The sequence below is a fragment of the Dysidea avara genome, chromosome 7 (assembly GCF_963678975.1).
Source record: "Dysidea avara chromosome 7, odDysAvar1.4, whole genome shotgun sequence".
Lineage (NCBI taxonomy): Eukaryota > Metazoa > Porifera > Demospongiae > Dictyoceratida > Dysideidae > Dysidea > Dysidea avara.
The window spans coordinates 23,312,172-23,329,606 of NC_089278.1; the positions used below are offsets into that span (position 1 = coordinate 23,312,172).

General features: G+C 37.1%; 3 protein-coding genes and 1 non-coding gene across 6 annotated transcripts in view; 2 read left to right on the top strand and 2 right to left on the bottom strand.

The window, feature by feature from the left end:
- Nucleotides 1–27: 27 nt before the first annotated feature.
- LOC136261931 (eukaryotic translation initiation factor 4E-binding protein 1-like) lies at nt 28–5,370 on the bottom strand. Its single transcript, XM_066056026.1, has 3 exons — nt 5,077–5,370; nt 1,446–1,652; nt 28–223 (listed from the first exon to the last, which is right to left on the bottom strand). Exons 1-3 carry the CDS (start codon nt 5,219–5,221, stop codon nt 201–203), a joined length of 375 nt encoding a protein of 124 aa, XP_065912098.1. The 5' UTR covers nt 5,222–5,370; the 3' UTR covers nt 28–200.
- On the top strand, nt 5,307–7,586 carry LOC136261930 (voltage-dependent anion-selective channel protein 2-like). The gene is made up of 11 exons (XM_066056025.1): nt 5,307–5,461; nt 5,892–5,971; nt 6,026–6,075; nt 6,273–6,357; nt 6,407–6,474; nt 6,525–6,688; nt 6,741–6,857; nt 6,912–6,951; nt 7,006–7,116; nt 7,247–7,299; nt 7,351–7,586. Exons 2-11 carry the CDS (start codon nt 5,899–5,901, stop codon nt 7,445–7,447), a joined length of 858 nt encoding a protein of 285 aa, XP_065912097.1. The 5' UTR covers nt 5,307–5,461; nt 5,892–5,898; the 3' UTR covers nt 7,448–7,586.
- A 251-nt stretch (nt 7,587–7,837) lies between these two features.
- Nucleotides 7,838–7,924, top strand: Trnai-uau (transfer RNA isoleucine (anticodon UAU)). The gene is given in 2 exon segments: nt 7,838–7,875; nt 7,889–7,924. It is a non-coding gene; the product is annotated as a tRNA-Ile (tRNA).
- A 483-nt stretch (nt 7,925–8,407) lies between these two features.
- Nucleotides 8,408–17,435, bottom strand: part of LOC136262561 (ubiquitin carboxyl-terminal hydrolase 45-like) — a 14,789-nt gene continuing 5,761 nt past the window's right edge. For all 3 annotated transcript variants that reach the window (XM_066056877.1, XM_066056879.1, XM_066056878.1), the window contains 12 exons: nt 17,429–17,435; nt 16,820–16,867; nt 15,349–15,426; nt 15,109–15,269; nt 14,407–14,494; nt 13,984–14,071; nt 13,132–13,226; nt 12,074–12,118; nt 11,921–12,026; nt 10,940–11,515; nt 10,682–10,863; nt 8,408–8,850 (listed from right to left, as the gene is read on the bottom strand). The exon at nt 17,429–17,435 is cut by the window's right edge and continues 37 nt beyond it. In XM_066056877.1, the coding sequence (XP_065912949.1) occupies nt 8,554–8,850; nt 10,682–10,863; nt 10,940–11,515; nt 11,921–12,026; nt 12,074–12,118; nt 13,132–13,226; nt 13,984–14,071; nt 14,407–14,494; nt 15,109–15,269; nt 15,349–15,426; nt 16,820–16,867; nt 17,429–17,435 (1,771 nt within the window). In that variant the 3' untranslated portion in view covers nt 8,408–8,553. The remainder of the gene's footprint in view (nt 8,851–10,681; nt 10,864–10,939; nt 11,516–11,920; nt 12,027–12,073; nt 12,119–13,131; nt 13,227–13,983; nt 14,072–14,406; nt 14,495–15,108; nt 15,270–15,348; nt 15,427–16,819; nt 16,868–17,428) is intronic.

Sequence of the window (17,435 nt, forward strand, 5' to 3'; positions counted from 1 at the left end):
TATATAACGGACTTTTTACTGCAAACAAATTGTTCACAACGATATACATACACAATATTGCCCCATCATGTACATTCTTTCAAATACAAAGTGTGTGCAGACATTTTCTCACACTGTATAATGTATTGCATGTATTTACAACATGTTCAGTAGTATAGTGATTTAGTTTGGTGCTCCTATATTTTCACCAGGTAAAAAAGTCAAATGTCCATCTCAAAAACATCTGCACAGAAAAAAAAATATAATCATTACCTAATTACTAGTTATAATACAACTGGGCATTTATTAGAAATACATCCTACAGATTGAAGTACAGTTTACAGTAATATAACAAGCATTTCCATAAAGAAATTCATGTAATAACCATTTACACAATAATGTACACTTGGAAAGTTTAGTTAAACATAACCTGTCCATGTCAATATTTTTTTGTGACAGAATGTGATATAGTACACATCAAGTAGAACAGTAGATATGTAGCCAGAAAACACTGGTACAAGTCAAGAGTATATAACTACCATGTGACTGCTCTATTTGAGTACCTTGATCTGGGATGTAGGCAGCTTACAGTTTGTGCAGTAAGCCATGGCTGGAAACTTTGAATATGCCTATATAGTAGTGGCATAGTAGCAGGAGCGCATCGAATCCTATGGACAAGGGAGTGTGTAACTTCATAAAGAGCAAAATTCAAACATGGCTGCCATGTACTATAAATAACTTCTACAATTTCCTAATTAGGATATTATGTGGAGGCACATGTTCGAGTACGTCATGTTTCTGCTGCGACAAAGCAAAGCTATGGAATGATGGAGGAATAGTAGCACAAGCATAGCAGGACAGTCTTTCTACAGTCGCTAATCACGGAAAATTACTTCGTTTGACTATTCCAAGCTTTACCAATCTTCCTATCAAGCAGTGGAATAGCAGCCCATTCTGTATATCCCTTTTGTACGTAAGAATGATGTAACCAATTATATACATAGTAACACTGACGCCATGTTTGAATTTCACCCATAGTATTGGTAGTGTATGGAGTTACGTGCTCCCTTGTCCATAGGATTTGATGAGCTACTGGTAATAGATAGCATGTGTAAAACATATGGCCAAAAAAGTTATTTTACAAAACAATTATGGAAATATTAATGGTTCAACTACAAAAGCAAAGGCAATAGTATGTCATCTTTGATTTCAACACGTACAAATTTATTCACTACAAACCATGACACATTATAAATGAATGAAGTGCCTTAATTAGAATTTGTTTTTACCAATGATGAAAACTACATACTGTAATGGGTGTACCATGTAACACTCTATTAGTGTTAAAACTGAACTGAGCATGGATAGAGGGGTTGTACATGTATTCATACCACATAGTCTAAATAAGCATATTTCAAGAGGATCTACCCTGTACATATAATAATCCTGAGGGGGTTGTTTCTAACCTTCCTGCCTCAGTGCAGTGTCCGAGTCTTTCTTAGCAGGTGACGTAACACTAGGAGGCTGAGGTGACGTACTGATGGGTGGACTTGACAAGGGAGACTTCACACGGGTCACTCCAGGAATGGATGCCATGTTCTTGGGAGGGCTCCTTGTCAGTGGAGAGTGTTGCATTTGTAGTAAGAACTTCCGTTCATATATTATCCTTGTGCCTAGAAGGTCAAACAATATACTTGTACTATTCTGACTAGCATGGTTTACATGGTATGTAACATAAAATCACACTACTGACTATCAGAAGACATTAATACATTACAGTAAAACAATGTACTGTAGAATCACTGTACACATGGCCATATTCAATTATTGGTTGTAGGCTGTGGTTACAGACAGATGCTTTGGAGTTTGTATTCCACAGCCAGCCAAAAAAAGTCAACCCTAAAGGTATACTTATTTTCTTAATGGCTATTTTGTACTTTAGATACTGAATTTGTAACTGCATAATTTGCTGAATGCTCTATTAGAATATATGATCACTCCGAGTATCCCAGTTGTGGAGTATCCCAGTTGTGCAGTCATATGTGCTTGGTTGTCAAGCTTTAACTCCTTGTTATTTTCATTTTATTATAAAAAGGTTTGTACCTTGATAGCTCAACAAAGTATGCAAGAAATTCTTTTCACAAGTGATTTGTCTAGTAGACTTGACAATAAATTGCACCTGTGGTTCATGTGCAATAGCTAGCTCTTTATTATAATTTTATAACAAAAATTGTTACGCATGCTACAAAGAGAAAATATGCAAGTTTTTATTGGGTCATTACTCAGAGAAAGAAGACTTAAATCAATTAAATTATACACCATCTTATTCGCCTGCTCATGGAGAGTTCAAAAAATCTGTTTCGTTTCTGTAGCCCCAACAGTATGCGTATCACATGCGTTTGTTTACTATGCGGAAAACATAAACAAGATTGTCATCATTTCATCAACTAAACCACCTTCATACCCATAATATTGTAAGTAACTACAAGGCTAACACTATACCTTGGCTGATCTCCTAATCAATGGTGAACATTAATAAGCCAAATTCCAACATTGTAGACTAACGCAAATGAAGTTATGGCTATGAAGATATGGCTGTGAACGTAAGTGCCTGTAGTTTATTTTCAGTATGGTCACCGTACCTTGCTCTTTGTACTGTCTAGCACTATAATTCCAAAACTACTCACCACAATAGGCTGAAACTTTGGCGATCCATTCCTTGGTTACTGCAGATGGTGCTGAGAAAATAAAAAAATAAATTGGAAGTTGTGCAACGAAGGCAGTTTTTTTTTGCTGAGACGGTCATAATTTAGTATGCTTGCTCCGAATTTGAACTAAAAAGCTCCTCTGCATGTGTGTGCATGCACGTGCACCTGCATGCGTTGCAAAAAAAATCAAGGAATACATAGAAAATTAATAACTTTGAAGGCAAATATCTAAGAGATGGCTGGAACAATTTATAAAAGTTGCTGTAACATTCTTGCGTGTCCTTGACAGATCGTGATTCTAATGATGGCAGATAGATGTTTAAGAAACACTGCACGTGTTGCTGAAGATTATGGTGTTCGTAAGATGGTTCTGCCACTCCCTTGAGGTGAACATCATCAATTTTAAAGCAGGGAAATAGTTTACAGTAATCCTACATGTGCTTCATGTGTGGTATCACCATGAAGTGGTGAACAAAAATGGAAACTTCTCAAGATCCCAAAAAACAACAACAAAAAACTACCTACTTGACACAAGATAATTTTTGTCAACTCAGATGTGGCATCCACCAGATAACCAGTACCCATTGTACACTGAACCACAGTGCTGAGTGAGCTAATCACATAATAAACAACATTCATACAATGGCTTTGTACACCCATACAATAGAGGCAGTAGCCAGCACACCTAAAACTAATGGCCAGATAAAAACAAAGGAGATATGCCATCTAGCTTTAATGAGTTTGTAAACAATCTTACGATCATAGTACTGAGAACAAGTTCAGGGACCAGATCCTTCATTTCAAGTATCACTGTAAATACAATACAGATTATCTTTCTACATATATACATGTACTGTACAGAGTACTTGTTCTTTGTGCCATTTGGTTGTATTAACTGTCATATGAAAGTCACTTTTCAATGGGTTGACACCACATTGAGTAGGGTGTATCAGTAAGGTCCAGACAGGTAAGCCTTGCTATAAGATGATTTCTCCAGTTCAAAATTTTAGTATGGAAAATTCGACCTCTTCTCTTTACACACTATACTACATTGGTGACTTCATAGGCAAACACGTCGTCTAACAAGTCACCCACTAAAGCAGGTGCAAAAATAAAAACACACCAAATACTCAAACATTGTTACTTGTTCTAATAGGTGCCCACACAATATGGATAACGAACAGTGGGTTGTGTGTGCGAGGTCTAAATTTTTGTGAAGCAACCAAAAAGCTCCCAGTATAAATTTCTGTCTACGACTGAGACATGAACAATTTCTTCACAATTCCACACAGCCTTGTAACAGGGCAAAAGGAGATTTTAGAAGCAAAACACTTTTCACTAAGAATTCCAGCCTTTCAATTTATTTTATATTTTTTTGTGAGTTGAGCTTTACATCACAAACAACCTGCAGCTACACCAGAGCCATATTGCCAACCAAAATATTTATTAATGAACTATATGTTGTGTAGGTGAATAAGCAGCTGGCCAACCTGTTATAAAATAGGACAATGTGCACAAACAAACACTTGATTTCAGAGTTGTCAACATTATTGGCATTAGAAAAAGTAATACTGAAATGAAAAAGAAGTATCAGGATGACAATAAAAAATCTAAATGATATGGAGTTTAACGGTATAATGTTGATTGTTAGGACCTGCAATACACTTAGTGCGCTGGAACCGCCAGTAGAATATATCTCAATCAGTCGTATGGGTTATGTTAGGAAGAGGCAGCCACAAACCCTGCCATGTCCACAAGTCTCCTTGTTAATGGACAACAAACATATTGAATGTTATCCTGCAAAGATATTTCAGCAAGATAGCACAAGTTATTAAATTCATGCATGCTTATGTCACAACTGGTTAAAGTACCCATACAGAAATTTGGACATCCGAAAGAATCAAAATACACAGAATGTAAGATGGTATGTTTCAACACTTCAAACATACTGCTATCACCATCAGAAGTAAATCTTGCCCACAAAGAATCAGAATGATAAATCTTTTAACTGTAAGAGCTTAGTGATTGAGTCCAAGTCATCTAGGCTTTTCTTAAAAAGGTCCAGATCTTGAGGCTACTTCACTAGTTCCAAAACTTAACAATTCCATTGGATAAAAACAACAAAACCTCATGGTAACTAAGCTTTCATTCACTATATTTGACAGCACAGCACTTTCCTATATCTTCATGATCAGGTCACGTGATATCCGATAGCACACGTGCAAACTAAATTTAACTTGCTATCAAAACAAGCTGGATAAAGTTTATAATGCGACTTTGTACATTGAGAACTACCACCACATGACAGTATGCGGTAAACAAAAACTACACGTTGAAACTATTCAACGGGTTATTCAATTCATTAAACGGATGGCCTATAATTTAATACCTCCTGGAGTGGTAGAAAAGATGGTTCCGCCTGGAGTGGTAGAATAATCACTGGGTAGCTGTGAAGGATCCGTGATCTCCACTCTGCGGGGCGGAATATCCAGTGACTCGCTCTTCTGTCTCTCGACCATTGGCCCTGAAGACATATCGTCTGATTTCTTTATTATATTACACTAACGTAGACACTTTATCTCATTACAAAGTTTTCAGCTACTGTTCAGAGCTTTTCATTGAGACAGGCTCCGCCTTCTACCTAAACTTTAGAGGCCCTGATGCAATTTTGTGACGTCATTCAATGCTGCCTTTCGATTAGATTGCGGTGCACGTGTGTCGAGACCTTTTGACTCGCTTCTTCACTTGCTGTAGTTCTTCATTCCTGTAGAAAGGTAAGCTCTTAAATAATTTCCCTGTGTTTGTATATGTGTCCAAAAGCCGTTCTTGTTGGTGAAATTGATTGATATAATATTGATAGTTTTAGGATACGGTTGGCGCTTAAAAGAATGTGAAATCTATCGATCGTGATTGTAGAATTACACGTAAATGTATCGTTCTTGTTCGCAAGAATTTATGGTTATAATACGCATGTTCTCAAGTCCAGGTAGGCCTAATGTTGGTTCGCGTATTTCTTATTTATCGCAGCAGTAAATCTAGTTACTTAGTGTATTGTCTTACCATATTGACTCTTACTAACACTGCAAAGAGCCAAGTGAGCTAGGAAGCTAAATGTTCTAATTAATGCGCATCTTGTTGCACATTGAGTTTCGTACATTTTTTTTTGTGTGTGTATTTAACATGTGTAATGTCTTGTTTTACCAGATATATAATGGACGGTCTTATCCCACCACAATACGGCGATCTTGGCAAATCAGCAAAAAATTTATTTGATAAAGGATTTGGTAAGACGTAATACTTTTGTGTACTGTTTTTTTTACTTTCGGTATATGATATAGATTATCCAAAAGTGAAGTTGGGTTTGAAGACCAAGACTGATTCAGGAGTGGTGAGTTGCTTGCCACATTAATAGGATTGGCATTATTTAGAATAACTACTTTTGTATGGCTTGGTTTTAATCAACACATGTTTTAGTGTGTAATAGTGAAAGTGGTTAGCCGATTCTTGTAATGTACACACACCATTTTTTTAAAAACAAATATTGTCAATGAAGTGCATTACCTGACATTTCATTTTTATGCATAGGAATTTGAAGCAAATGGAACTCACAATCTAGAAAAAGCTTGTACAACAGGAAATTTAAAGTCAAAGCTGAAATGTAGTGCTTATGGTAAGCTTTGTATCAGTGCTAGATGTACTACTACATTGTTTTCTCCAAGGATTCACCTTCAGTGAGACGTGGACCACAGGCGGTCAATTGGACACTGAGCTTACATTTGAGCCACAAGTACGTGGTTATATGAAATAAGCATATAGTACTGTGCATTAATTGTGTAGAAGGTTGAAGGACTGAAGTTCTCTCTGAGCTCAGAGTGGTTTCCAAGCTCAGGGAAAGCTAGTGGTAATCTGAAGACTTCTTATAAGAGAAATTACGTCAGTACAGAGGGTGACATTGACATGTCTGTGACTGGTCCAGTCTTCAATGGTTCAACTGTGCTGGCGTAAGTTATTTGTAGAATGTGCTACTCAATATATCACATGTGTTTTGTACAGATATAATGGCTGGTATGGAGGTTACCATTTGACCTACAAAGGAACCACTTCAACTCTGACTAATAACAACATCGCTTGTGGCTACTACGGTTCTGATTTCACAGTACACGGAGCTCTGTAAGTTAGCTGTTTTATTTTAAGAACTTGTGTAGTTGGTATGTTATTTTGTAGTAACAACATTGCAGATGTAGTAGCTTCAGTGCACCACAAGGTAAATTGGTTTATTATTCTTGCTTGTGCATGCAATTAGTTCTGTTTGTAACAGCTTAACAAAAACACTGAGGTGGCCATGTCCTCAAACTACAACTTGCAGTCTGGCAATGTTTCAATTGCTGTTGGAGGCAAATACTCCCTTGATGATGGGTCTATACTAAAGGTTAGTGTGGTGGGCATTAGTTGGGGGTATCGAACTATCACCAATACTGCCTATTTTGTGTCCTTTGATGTGTTCTTATGCTTATGTACACCATTCACATTCTTATGATGGATTTTTTTCTTTACAACAGGCCAAAGTTAACGACAATGGACAGGTTGGTTTGAGCTATGCCCAAGATATCAGGTAGGCATATCATGATCTGCTTACTTACACATTACCGATGTTATATTACAGGACTGGTGTAAGATTGGGCTTGTCTTCCTTGATCGAAGCTCGCAATGTCAATGGTGGTGGCCACAAACTTGGCCTTAGTCTGGATTTTGAGTCCTAAACATTTCGAACTCTGGCCACGTTTAGTAGTAACTACATGTATATTAATATGTTAGGCTTTAGGTATTTACGTTATTTGTGTGTAAATTATATAAAGGCCATTGTTGAATTGAAAAAATATATCTTCTTGTACAAGGCAATTAATCGCATATACTTGTAACTCGCTACTAAACCCACAATCAGGATAGCAAGGTGGTGCCACGTGGACCTACCGGGTTTATCGCTGGGTGAACGTTAATAATCATTGAGAAGATGGAACATTATATAATGCCATCATTGTGATATCGGCTATATAGGAATCGGAGACATGAAGGAATCGCACGATATCTTCACAACACACTGACTAATATATCTCGATTCATATACGACAAAAATTCATGTAGAGAGTATCTCCCCAGTGGCGCAGTCGGTTAGCGCGTCGTACTTATAAACAGTATCAGACATGCGAAGGTCGGGAGTTCGAGCCTCCCCTGGGGAAGTGATTTTTTTTTCTTTTTTAGCCACGTTTTATGTACACGTTTTTTTCAATGCTTTTTATTTTTGTTAGAAATTATGGTAGCCAGTAGGGAATGCCCAATGCATAAAGGTATATACTGCGGAGGTATCTATCACCAATGCCACAAGGCTTACGGCATGAATGAACCTTTGGTTGAAAAGTCAACATAAAGATAGGTCTGTTGTTCAGCCTAATTTCAATACCAAAGCCTCATGTACTTATCCATCTCAAATTATAGTGCTCCAAACAAAACAGGCTGAGAGTCTGCAAGACTCACTGGTCTCGCAGCATGAAAACAGTTACATTTCAACTGCCTGTATAGTTACATCTGCAAATACAGTGTACGCATTTCCTTGCACTTGAGTGTACTTCATTCATTACCAAAGCAACATTTGTATTATTTTAAGCGCTTTCAGAATAGTGATTACAATTACACCAGTATCCTACTTACATAGTAACAATAGCTAAACTTCCACCTGTGCTTTAATTAACAAAATACATTTTAATGCAATTACAACTAGTATTCTGTATCAACCATGTTCAAAAATATGCATGAATAAAAGAGACTTCAGTTATAAATCTAAACTAAAAATACATGATCAAGTAAACCATTAAGGGGTAATCATAGGGAGACGTTCATAAAACAACATGTAAGCTTGACATTTGATTTCTGCAAAGCCACTTGGAAGCTTCTTGACTTGACGATCATCAACAAATAACCAATCTCCTCTTTTAGCTTCATCTTCATCATAGATCAGACCTGATGACTGTTTGGACAAACGTTCTGCCAACTTCTTGTTCCTTCTTCTAATATAGGCAACATAGTGGCCACCTGATAAACTTTTTCCACAATGCTCCACTACACCATATAAACCATACAATATTCTCTTTCTAGAATCAGCAAACTCCTATAGCCAAAAATGCATGCATATAATGTAAATAACTATAGTCTTCAAAAACTATTTTACTGCTAGTAGGAAATAACTTTAGTAAAATGAACCTAATAAGAAATATATCACACTAGGATAGAGACATAGCAAAAGGATCTTTGTGGAATTTGAAACTGAAGAGCAAAGCCAAGGTTTTTAAAGCACGAAGATCTGAGAGCATGATCTTAGATACTGGGAGCATTTATATGGGTTTACAAAACTTTGCATGGGCAACATCAAACAAAAAGGTGTTCTTTATTTCCTCCATAAAGTACCATGTACCTATTCCTGATTGGACATTCAAGGAGAAAGTTTCCTAAAAGAGTTGAGGTTGTAAATCTTGATAAAAGGCAGACTACTGTATTACTATCTTGCACCCTGACAGGAAAGTTACTGCCAACTAAAATTAAAGACGTTAGCATGTTTGCCAAAAGAGCTGGTCCAGAAGGTTGGTACTTATGTTATACAGAAAACCATTGGTCAAGAGACCATGATGGCTTAATATCTTGTTTAGTTTTGCACCGATACTTGGATCAGTTTTTGGAAAAACCATATATCGGCTATATTTTTGTGTATCAGTATCGGACCGGCACTGTGATGGAAAAAGTAGCAGATACAGATTTATTTCAAAACACTTGCTCACGTGCACCAAATGATTTTTATAAATGCATTACAATGTTTGTTATTACTGCGTCACATCCATTGCAGGGACAGCGGGCTATATATCTGACACTTGGCTTTGCCAGCACTTGACAATACTATCCAATATCGGTTATTGGAACAGTTTAGTGGCAAAATTTCATATTAGTGTGACACTAATCTTGTTGCCATATGTAGTTATAACTTGCACAACTTACCCAGCACACACCCTTGCCTGGTGACATTTGCCCAGTTTAAGCTCAATAGTTTCTAAAGGCTTTTCTCACTCAAGAGAAAAGTCCTCGTCCTTTGTGTCCTGATTATTTTGCTGACTATGCAAGGTGTCAACTTACAGTAGCGTGATACAGCTTACCTGTGTTATCATGCTCATTGCCTGTATTTCCCATAGTGACTGGATTGATCACAGAGACACTTCTCGATCATACTGCTCTTTGTAATGCTGAGTAATGGGCATATTATAGCTGAAAACGAAACACAATGGCCACTTCACTTTTCAGTAAATGATTGTTGGGGACAAACCATTGCCAGTGTAGCCTGATTCCAAATGAATTGCACTTTGTATATCATGAATCATATGCTAGTGCTCCATTTCGTACAGGTGCCACATACCCAGTGATCTTCATTTACATGAAACAATTATTTTAATTGCAATGTTAAGTGCTTTGCTTGTGGTGTTTGTTTTGATGCAGTGTTCGGACCACACAAAGGAGAATCCATGATGCATATATGCATTGTAACTGCTGCGGTTGGCAAAAGGTACGTCTCCAGCTGAAGCGACAATGAACAGTGAAGTAATATTTAAACCCATAGCATTACTTTATGCTTAGCTGAAGCAGTTAGTCAATTAGAAAATTAAATATTAAGAGGGGGAAGGTTTGGGATCACTCTACAGTACATTTTTGGCTTTGATTTCACCTAACCAATACTGCCAGCTGTCATGAAGGAAAAACGGGGCTGGTTTTAGGGTGATATTTTTGGCTAGTAAACTCCAAACCTTCATGATCTCTACTATACAGTATATATATACCATAACGTAGGATAAAACTAGCACATGAACAATGCACAACAAGAGCAGGTACAAGCAATCAAATAAGACTAACAAACAACCTTACTGGATAGTGTGTTTATGTGCATATTAACACACACTTACTTCAAGACAAATATTGGTACAATAAGGTGCCATATTCAGAATCAAAGGGAAAGAAATTATTTTTGAAGATTTCTGCTGACCAAAGTTAAATCTTTTCATATGAATGACCAATATTTCTGGTAGAGAAGCAATACTAAGTTGCTTACTGACTTCACGTAATACAACCGGATTGGATGTATATCCTAGTAAATAAATACAGTAGTACATGGCATAAACTGCTATAAGTTTAGCATTGGGCAAATTACTGTATCACTTTACCTTGTTCATCTACTCCTAGTGCAGTACAAACATCACACATAAACTTATTATTTTCATCCAGTACATCTAGTTCAAAGTATGCTTGCAGTCCAGCCTCTAAATCAGTTTCTACATCACAACGTGAAACTCGGTAAGGAAGTTTTTCGTTTTTCAAGTGCAACTGTAACAGTTTCTCATCAGTTGTAAACTTAGCACCTTCACCAGCAGCAATAGCAGCATCAAAAATATAATCATCATTAACATCAACATTTGCTCCACTAACTACTGCCAATGAACCTGAAACCAGTTTTTCACTATCACAAGTACTGTTGACTTCAGGAGGTACAGAAATTTCAGTGGGTTGATTAGACTGATGCTGGTGCATAGCCTCATTCTCCATAGTCACATTACTATGATCTTCATCAGCTGGTTTTGTTGTCATGGAAGGTGCATTAGGCATGTCAACTGTACTACTCTGTACTACTAAATCAGTTAACTCACTACAGGATACTGAATGTTTCTGTTCGGTGTCAGTACTCAGAGTAGGACTACAGTCAGGTATTGATACACCTGAGCTTTGAATAGTTTTATGCTGCTCTGGAAAGAAAAGCAAAAGGTCAAACAGAATTTTAAAAGCAAAAGAGGTTGTATATACACACTTCAATATGCAGAATTGTGCAGTGTATCATCATCGCTTGACCACCAAACTATGGTTTATAAATTTCACCCAAAACTCAAGTACTTTCACAAAACAAAGTACACAACATTAAAGCTAAGCAATATCCAGTTGTTTCTTAGTTTTAGTGACTATTGAGGCTTATAAAAAATAACAAATAAAGCAATGCAATTACGGATAGTGTATTTTAGCACTAAAAACCTTGTTGAACTTATTGTATCACAAATCTAATAATTTTTAAAGACATTTCATGTGATAACAACTACTTACATATATATAGCGTGAGTATTAGAATGATGTATAGTTACAAGTTCAATTTTGGTTACCTTTGAAAGCATCCACATCATTTTTGGAAGTACCTACAGTCGCACCAATGTCACTTGAAAACTCAAAAGTGTGGGAATAGCAGTTTGGAGTATTTTCAACTCTTTTCTATAACAAAATTGTGGACTGTGTGGTATTGTACAGTAAAAGCTTACAAGTGGAACTGACAAATCAAAAAAGTCCTCTTCAATAGCAATTACCTATAGCAAAACAGATACAAGAGAATATATGCGACATGTGTGTGCGTGTGTGTGCGTGTGCATGTGGGTATTGTGCTTGTGTGGTGTGTGTGCACGTGTGCACCTAAAGCTTTTGGCATTCTTCAGGATTCTGTGTTTACTGCATCATATTTGACATTGGAGACCAAGAGAACCAGTCGTGATGGGGGTGTTGCTATATGGTGCTGAAACCTGGCAGGAGTGTTGGATAGGTTTTACCACCAAAAAGGTATTTTGGGTATAAGTACAATGAAAGGAACACCTCACTACTGCTAAGCTGGCTGGCAGATTTGGTATGATTGAGTCTACTGGTGATTTACTGATAGTGTTTAGATTGAGATATTGCCAAAATGCCTGACATAAGACAACCCAAGAAGCTGTTGTTTGGTTGGCTCCCTCAGAAGCACCCTGCATGCTCATGGTGCCAAGCTCCGTTGGCAGGACAAGGTCCATTAGGATATGAAGAAGTGTGGAGTAGGTGAGTCAACTAGGTATAAAGAAGCTCAAGATCGTACCAGATGGAGATCTATTTGTAACATGATGGAGCTACCTTTAAATAAACCATGTATTTGTACCACGTGCCTTCAATCTTTTTGAAGGAAATAGGACATTGCAAGACATTCCCATCCTCGTTATTGACATCATCTGCTGGACAGCACCATCCCAGGATGGCTGGCTTCAAGTTAAAGTTAAAGTGTGCTCACGTGCCAGCTGTGCATCAACTACAATAGACTGGAGTTTCAGGTGGTTTTATGCAGCTTCTAATAGGAATATTACAAAAGCCTCCCAACTTAATAGGCTATGGAACAGGACACTTATACTTCAGGGGTTGCCTATAATATAATTCCCAAGCAATTGTGTTAGTGGAAGCTATCAAAATACTCTAATAATACAGTCAGGGAATATTACTAATTTGATGATCACCTCTAATGTGTTGAGGCTGAGACTGACTATACGAAAACAAGTTCCAGTACAGTTTTATCAACCACACTTACCGAGTTGCATTCACGACATATGATGATGTTGACAAATTTTCCACCAAACACTCCTGACACCAACTTGCAGTGCTTCTGTGCTTGTCGCAAATATGCTAACACAAATATAACCAGATAGTTATGCAATAAATTGTACACACATACAAAACTCATTGATGTATGCATGCAATTGAGATCACATTTTAAACATCAACAGTACACTAACCATTTCCAGCACTACATGTGACCGGGCCTATGAAAACGAAGCATGTGGACACAAAAAAATGCCTTGTTTTTCAAGCATTCATGATGCATAACGTTTTATTTCACCATCCTATGGCCATGCAATTTTCAGCCCTTTTAAAAACAGAATGCAAATAATTATTCTATTACATTACTGAGATACGATATGTTACGTGACGGGGTGTAGTTTGTGCCCTCATGCTCAATATTTGCAGGCCTGGTCACAGGTTTCTTGGGAGAAGTAGTGCACTATGTGGCAAGAGAAATCTGGTGTGGGTGTGTAGCAGACAAGTGTGTATTATACTTTCACGCATACCGATTAGAGTGAATATGCTAAGCACAACAGCTGCTACAGTGGAAATTGTGTAGTTGTAGTCTAAGCTAAGTACCATTGATACATCTTGCCCCCAATCTGCTAGACAATTGCAGCAGTATCAATTCATACTATGTACAGTACACTGAGTGGATACTTATATTATACTATTATTATTTTTATTCTTATATCTGAGTGGATACAGGGACATAGTGTTGCCAACAATTCACATACCACAAGAGGCAAAGGAGCAAACATGCTTCCTTTTTTATAATATAGTTGCAGCTATATATCTCTGATGTATAATAAAAACATACCATTAATATCTTTCTGTGTCTCTTCATCTTTTTGCTTAACAGATTTCATTGTTACTCCAAAAGATTTACAAATAGCTTGTTTGATTTCCTGCAAGCCAATTATCACTTACAATGAGGTGACAACACAAGTAACAGATGTAGGAAAAAGGAAATTGTTTGAAAAAGGTGGAAAATCATGAAACATAAAGGTGAGTACATTATAACAAGCGGACAGTTTCAATACTCTAATAGAGCAGTCATATATTTGAAACGAACATTCAACAAATTACAAGACCACAAATTCAAATGATACTAGTTATTGTATTATCTTGAAAAGGCAAAAAAGCAAATCATGGCTGTGTCAGCTAAATTTACAAAATAATGATGAATTTTTCGATCAACTAATCAAAAGTGCAGCTGTCTACTCAATATAATATCACATACCTCAAGTTCTTCATTTCTGATACAATCCAAAATTGTACGGAATACCTCATGACTATCTTGTGGGTGACGCCCTTGGTACATCTTATTGCTACAATACACATGTATACATACTTAAAAACTTTTACACAAGTAGTGTACACTCATAAACCATGTGACTGGCTGAGTACAAACCAGTCATTTTTGTGCATTAGTTTCTCTATAGTAACAAAGGAGTAGACAGCCAAAGTTTCAACTTTTTATGATAAATAATAGTCTTGGAGTTAGAGCGCTGGAACAGCAATAAATTTTATTCGGACAGCAACAACAAATGATTTACAAGTGCTTAACTAATTTATCAGGACTAAAATAAGCTACAGAAGATGCGACTTGGCTCAATCTGTTCACCACAAACTGGCACATCCATCAAGGTATAGTGCTTTCCCTGTATTTCTCCCAAGTGGACAAAGAAGAAGGCCATTTCAAAAAAGAAATGACAACAGTAAACTATTCTGTAAAGGTGATTTTCGTCACATAAGATGTCTCTAGGATGATTTTCAAATGCAAAATTTTCAGTGGCATGCAAAATTTTTGGGGTAATCCCAATTTATACAGTACTACTTACCGTTTGATACATACATACAAACATACATACATACGTACACATAATACATGCACACATATGTACATGCACAGTACACATACACTATTATACACTTCACTTACCACTGACGTATTGTAGACAAGACTGTAGAGGGCTTGAACACAGTACGTGACTCATTGGAGTTTATTTCATTGAAAAACTCATACAGTGCTTTTCCCACAGAGCCCATTCTCCTATCCACAGTTACTCTTTTATTCCTATGTTCTGGTGACACACTACTATCCTGTAAGAAATGAACAAGACTCATATACTGTATCAACATATTGCATAGTAATACATGACACAACTGATTAGAGACTTACTGTAAGAATCAGATCAAGGTTTAAAGGATGAGCAGCATCATGTAATAATTTGAACACCTCAATAGTTTGATTCAAACACTGCAGGTGTGCACATAAAGTTAAGTATTAAGAGGTACATACACAGGGTACTACTGCATATTTTTTTTAGATAAAGTGGACCCTAACTGGTTGGTAGTATAGTCAGGACTGTACACAGTAGTAGTAGTTTAGTTGACATAAATGTACGTTTACTACACATGCAAAATAGCACCTTTGAAGTGCAAGACCCTGCCCTACTAACTTGCTGCAAGCCATATGGCACAGCTGTATGACCAGAAGAACACAAAGTGGGCTCTACACCTTCAGTGAATAATCTTAGCTTGTATACAGTGTAAACATTATCATGAAAAGTATGCAACAGCTTGTCCCACATGTACACATCTTCTCTTCTTCACTGCTTGTCTGGAGATCTTATCCCTGACCTACCCTCCACACGGAAAGTATCCACACCCTCACAATAATATGCACACAGGCAGAAAATTAATAATACAAATATACAGCTAGCTACGTTACACAAATACATGCTCCCTGTTACTTTTTTGAACGTGCATAGATATTATTGTATCTTCATTTTCACATATAGCAAGGTAATGAAAATTCTGACAGGTCATTAGGAAACAAGATCTTTTTACCTCACAAAACAGGTCATACAAACTAGTGCACTTCCATACACACAACTTCATAGGCAACACAAACTATACAGAATGTATCCAAACTAATGTTTGTGTGTGTGTGTGTGTGTGCGTGTGTGTGTGTGTGTGTGTGTGTGTGTGTGTGTGTGTGTGTGTGTGTGTGTGTGTGTGTGTGTGTGTGTTAGGCAGTCACTACCATGCAAGCAGCATGAGTGTGAAGATTAGAAAGCCAAGTAAGGGGATTGAGAACTATGGTTTGAGTGGTTATTGTATACCAAGGCTCAGGGCCGCCCACAGGGGGGGGCAACTGGGGCATTTTGCCCCGGGCCCCAGCCTGAAAGGGGCCCCAGGAGGCCCCATGAAGGGCCCCCTGAATACCTGTTTAAAAGATCGATATACTCTAATAGAGCAGTCAGATCTAAATACTCTAATAGAGCAGTCAGATCTAAATACTCTAATAGAGCAGTCACAGTATTCTTCAGAGGAGCAAGCTTATAGATAAGGTTGGTGCTTGGGTAGTTATTGTCATTGCCAACAGGTTGTGACCTTTTTTTTTTTTTTTTTTTTTGGTCTTCACCTTACAACTTGGGTGAAGGGCCCCACTTTAACTCTTTGCCCTGGGCCCCTTAATTTCTCTGGGCGGCCCTGCCAAGGCTATTAGCCTGCATGTCACACATGGATTTATGTAGCACTACAGGATGTGCATACATCTCATGTATAGCATAAGAACACATTAAGTTACATGCTTGCAGCTACATAATGTAACTGTATTATGCATTATAATGTATGCTAAAACTCACTTGCAATACGGCACTAAGGTAGCAAGTATTTCCTAAGTTTACCATTCCCTGTAAACATAAAAATTCAACATAGGAATAACGCACACGTTATTACATAGGACAGCACAGTTATAATACAAGCACATTATATTAAGCAAAGTCACTGGAATTGCTAGCACTATATTGAGGTCTAATGACACTAATATATTCATAAATTTCACAGATGCTTTTACACCATAATTATGTGCTTGGAAAGATATCACTACAAATTCCATTAACAGTGTTGTTTACAAGCGGGATGAATTTGCTTCTATATAACATCTGTAACAAAAGAAATTGTAACTTTACTGTGAAAAGTTGTAAAAATTGGTGGCCATGCAAAGATGTTAAGTTGACAGCCAATTCATATCTACTATGCGTTATAAATCTACAAATCTTCTGAACCTTCTATTAAGATGTGACTGTTCTATTAAAAAGTTTTGATCATACGTGTCTGGATACTGCATATGTATAGGTTCCCTCAAGATGACACAACATTGGCTTTTAAATTATTCTATAGTTTTTACCGTAACCACCGGTAACATATTGATATCAACACTAATAACACTATTAGTATAATATACTGTATACCTTAACA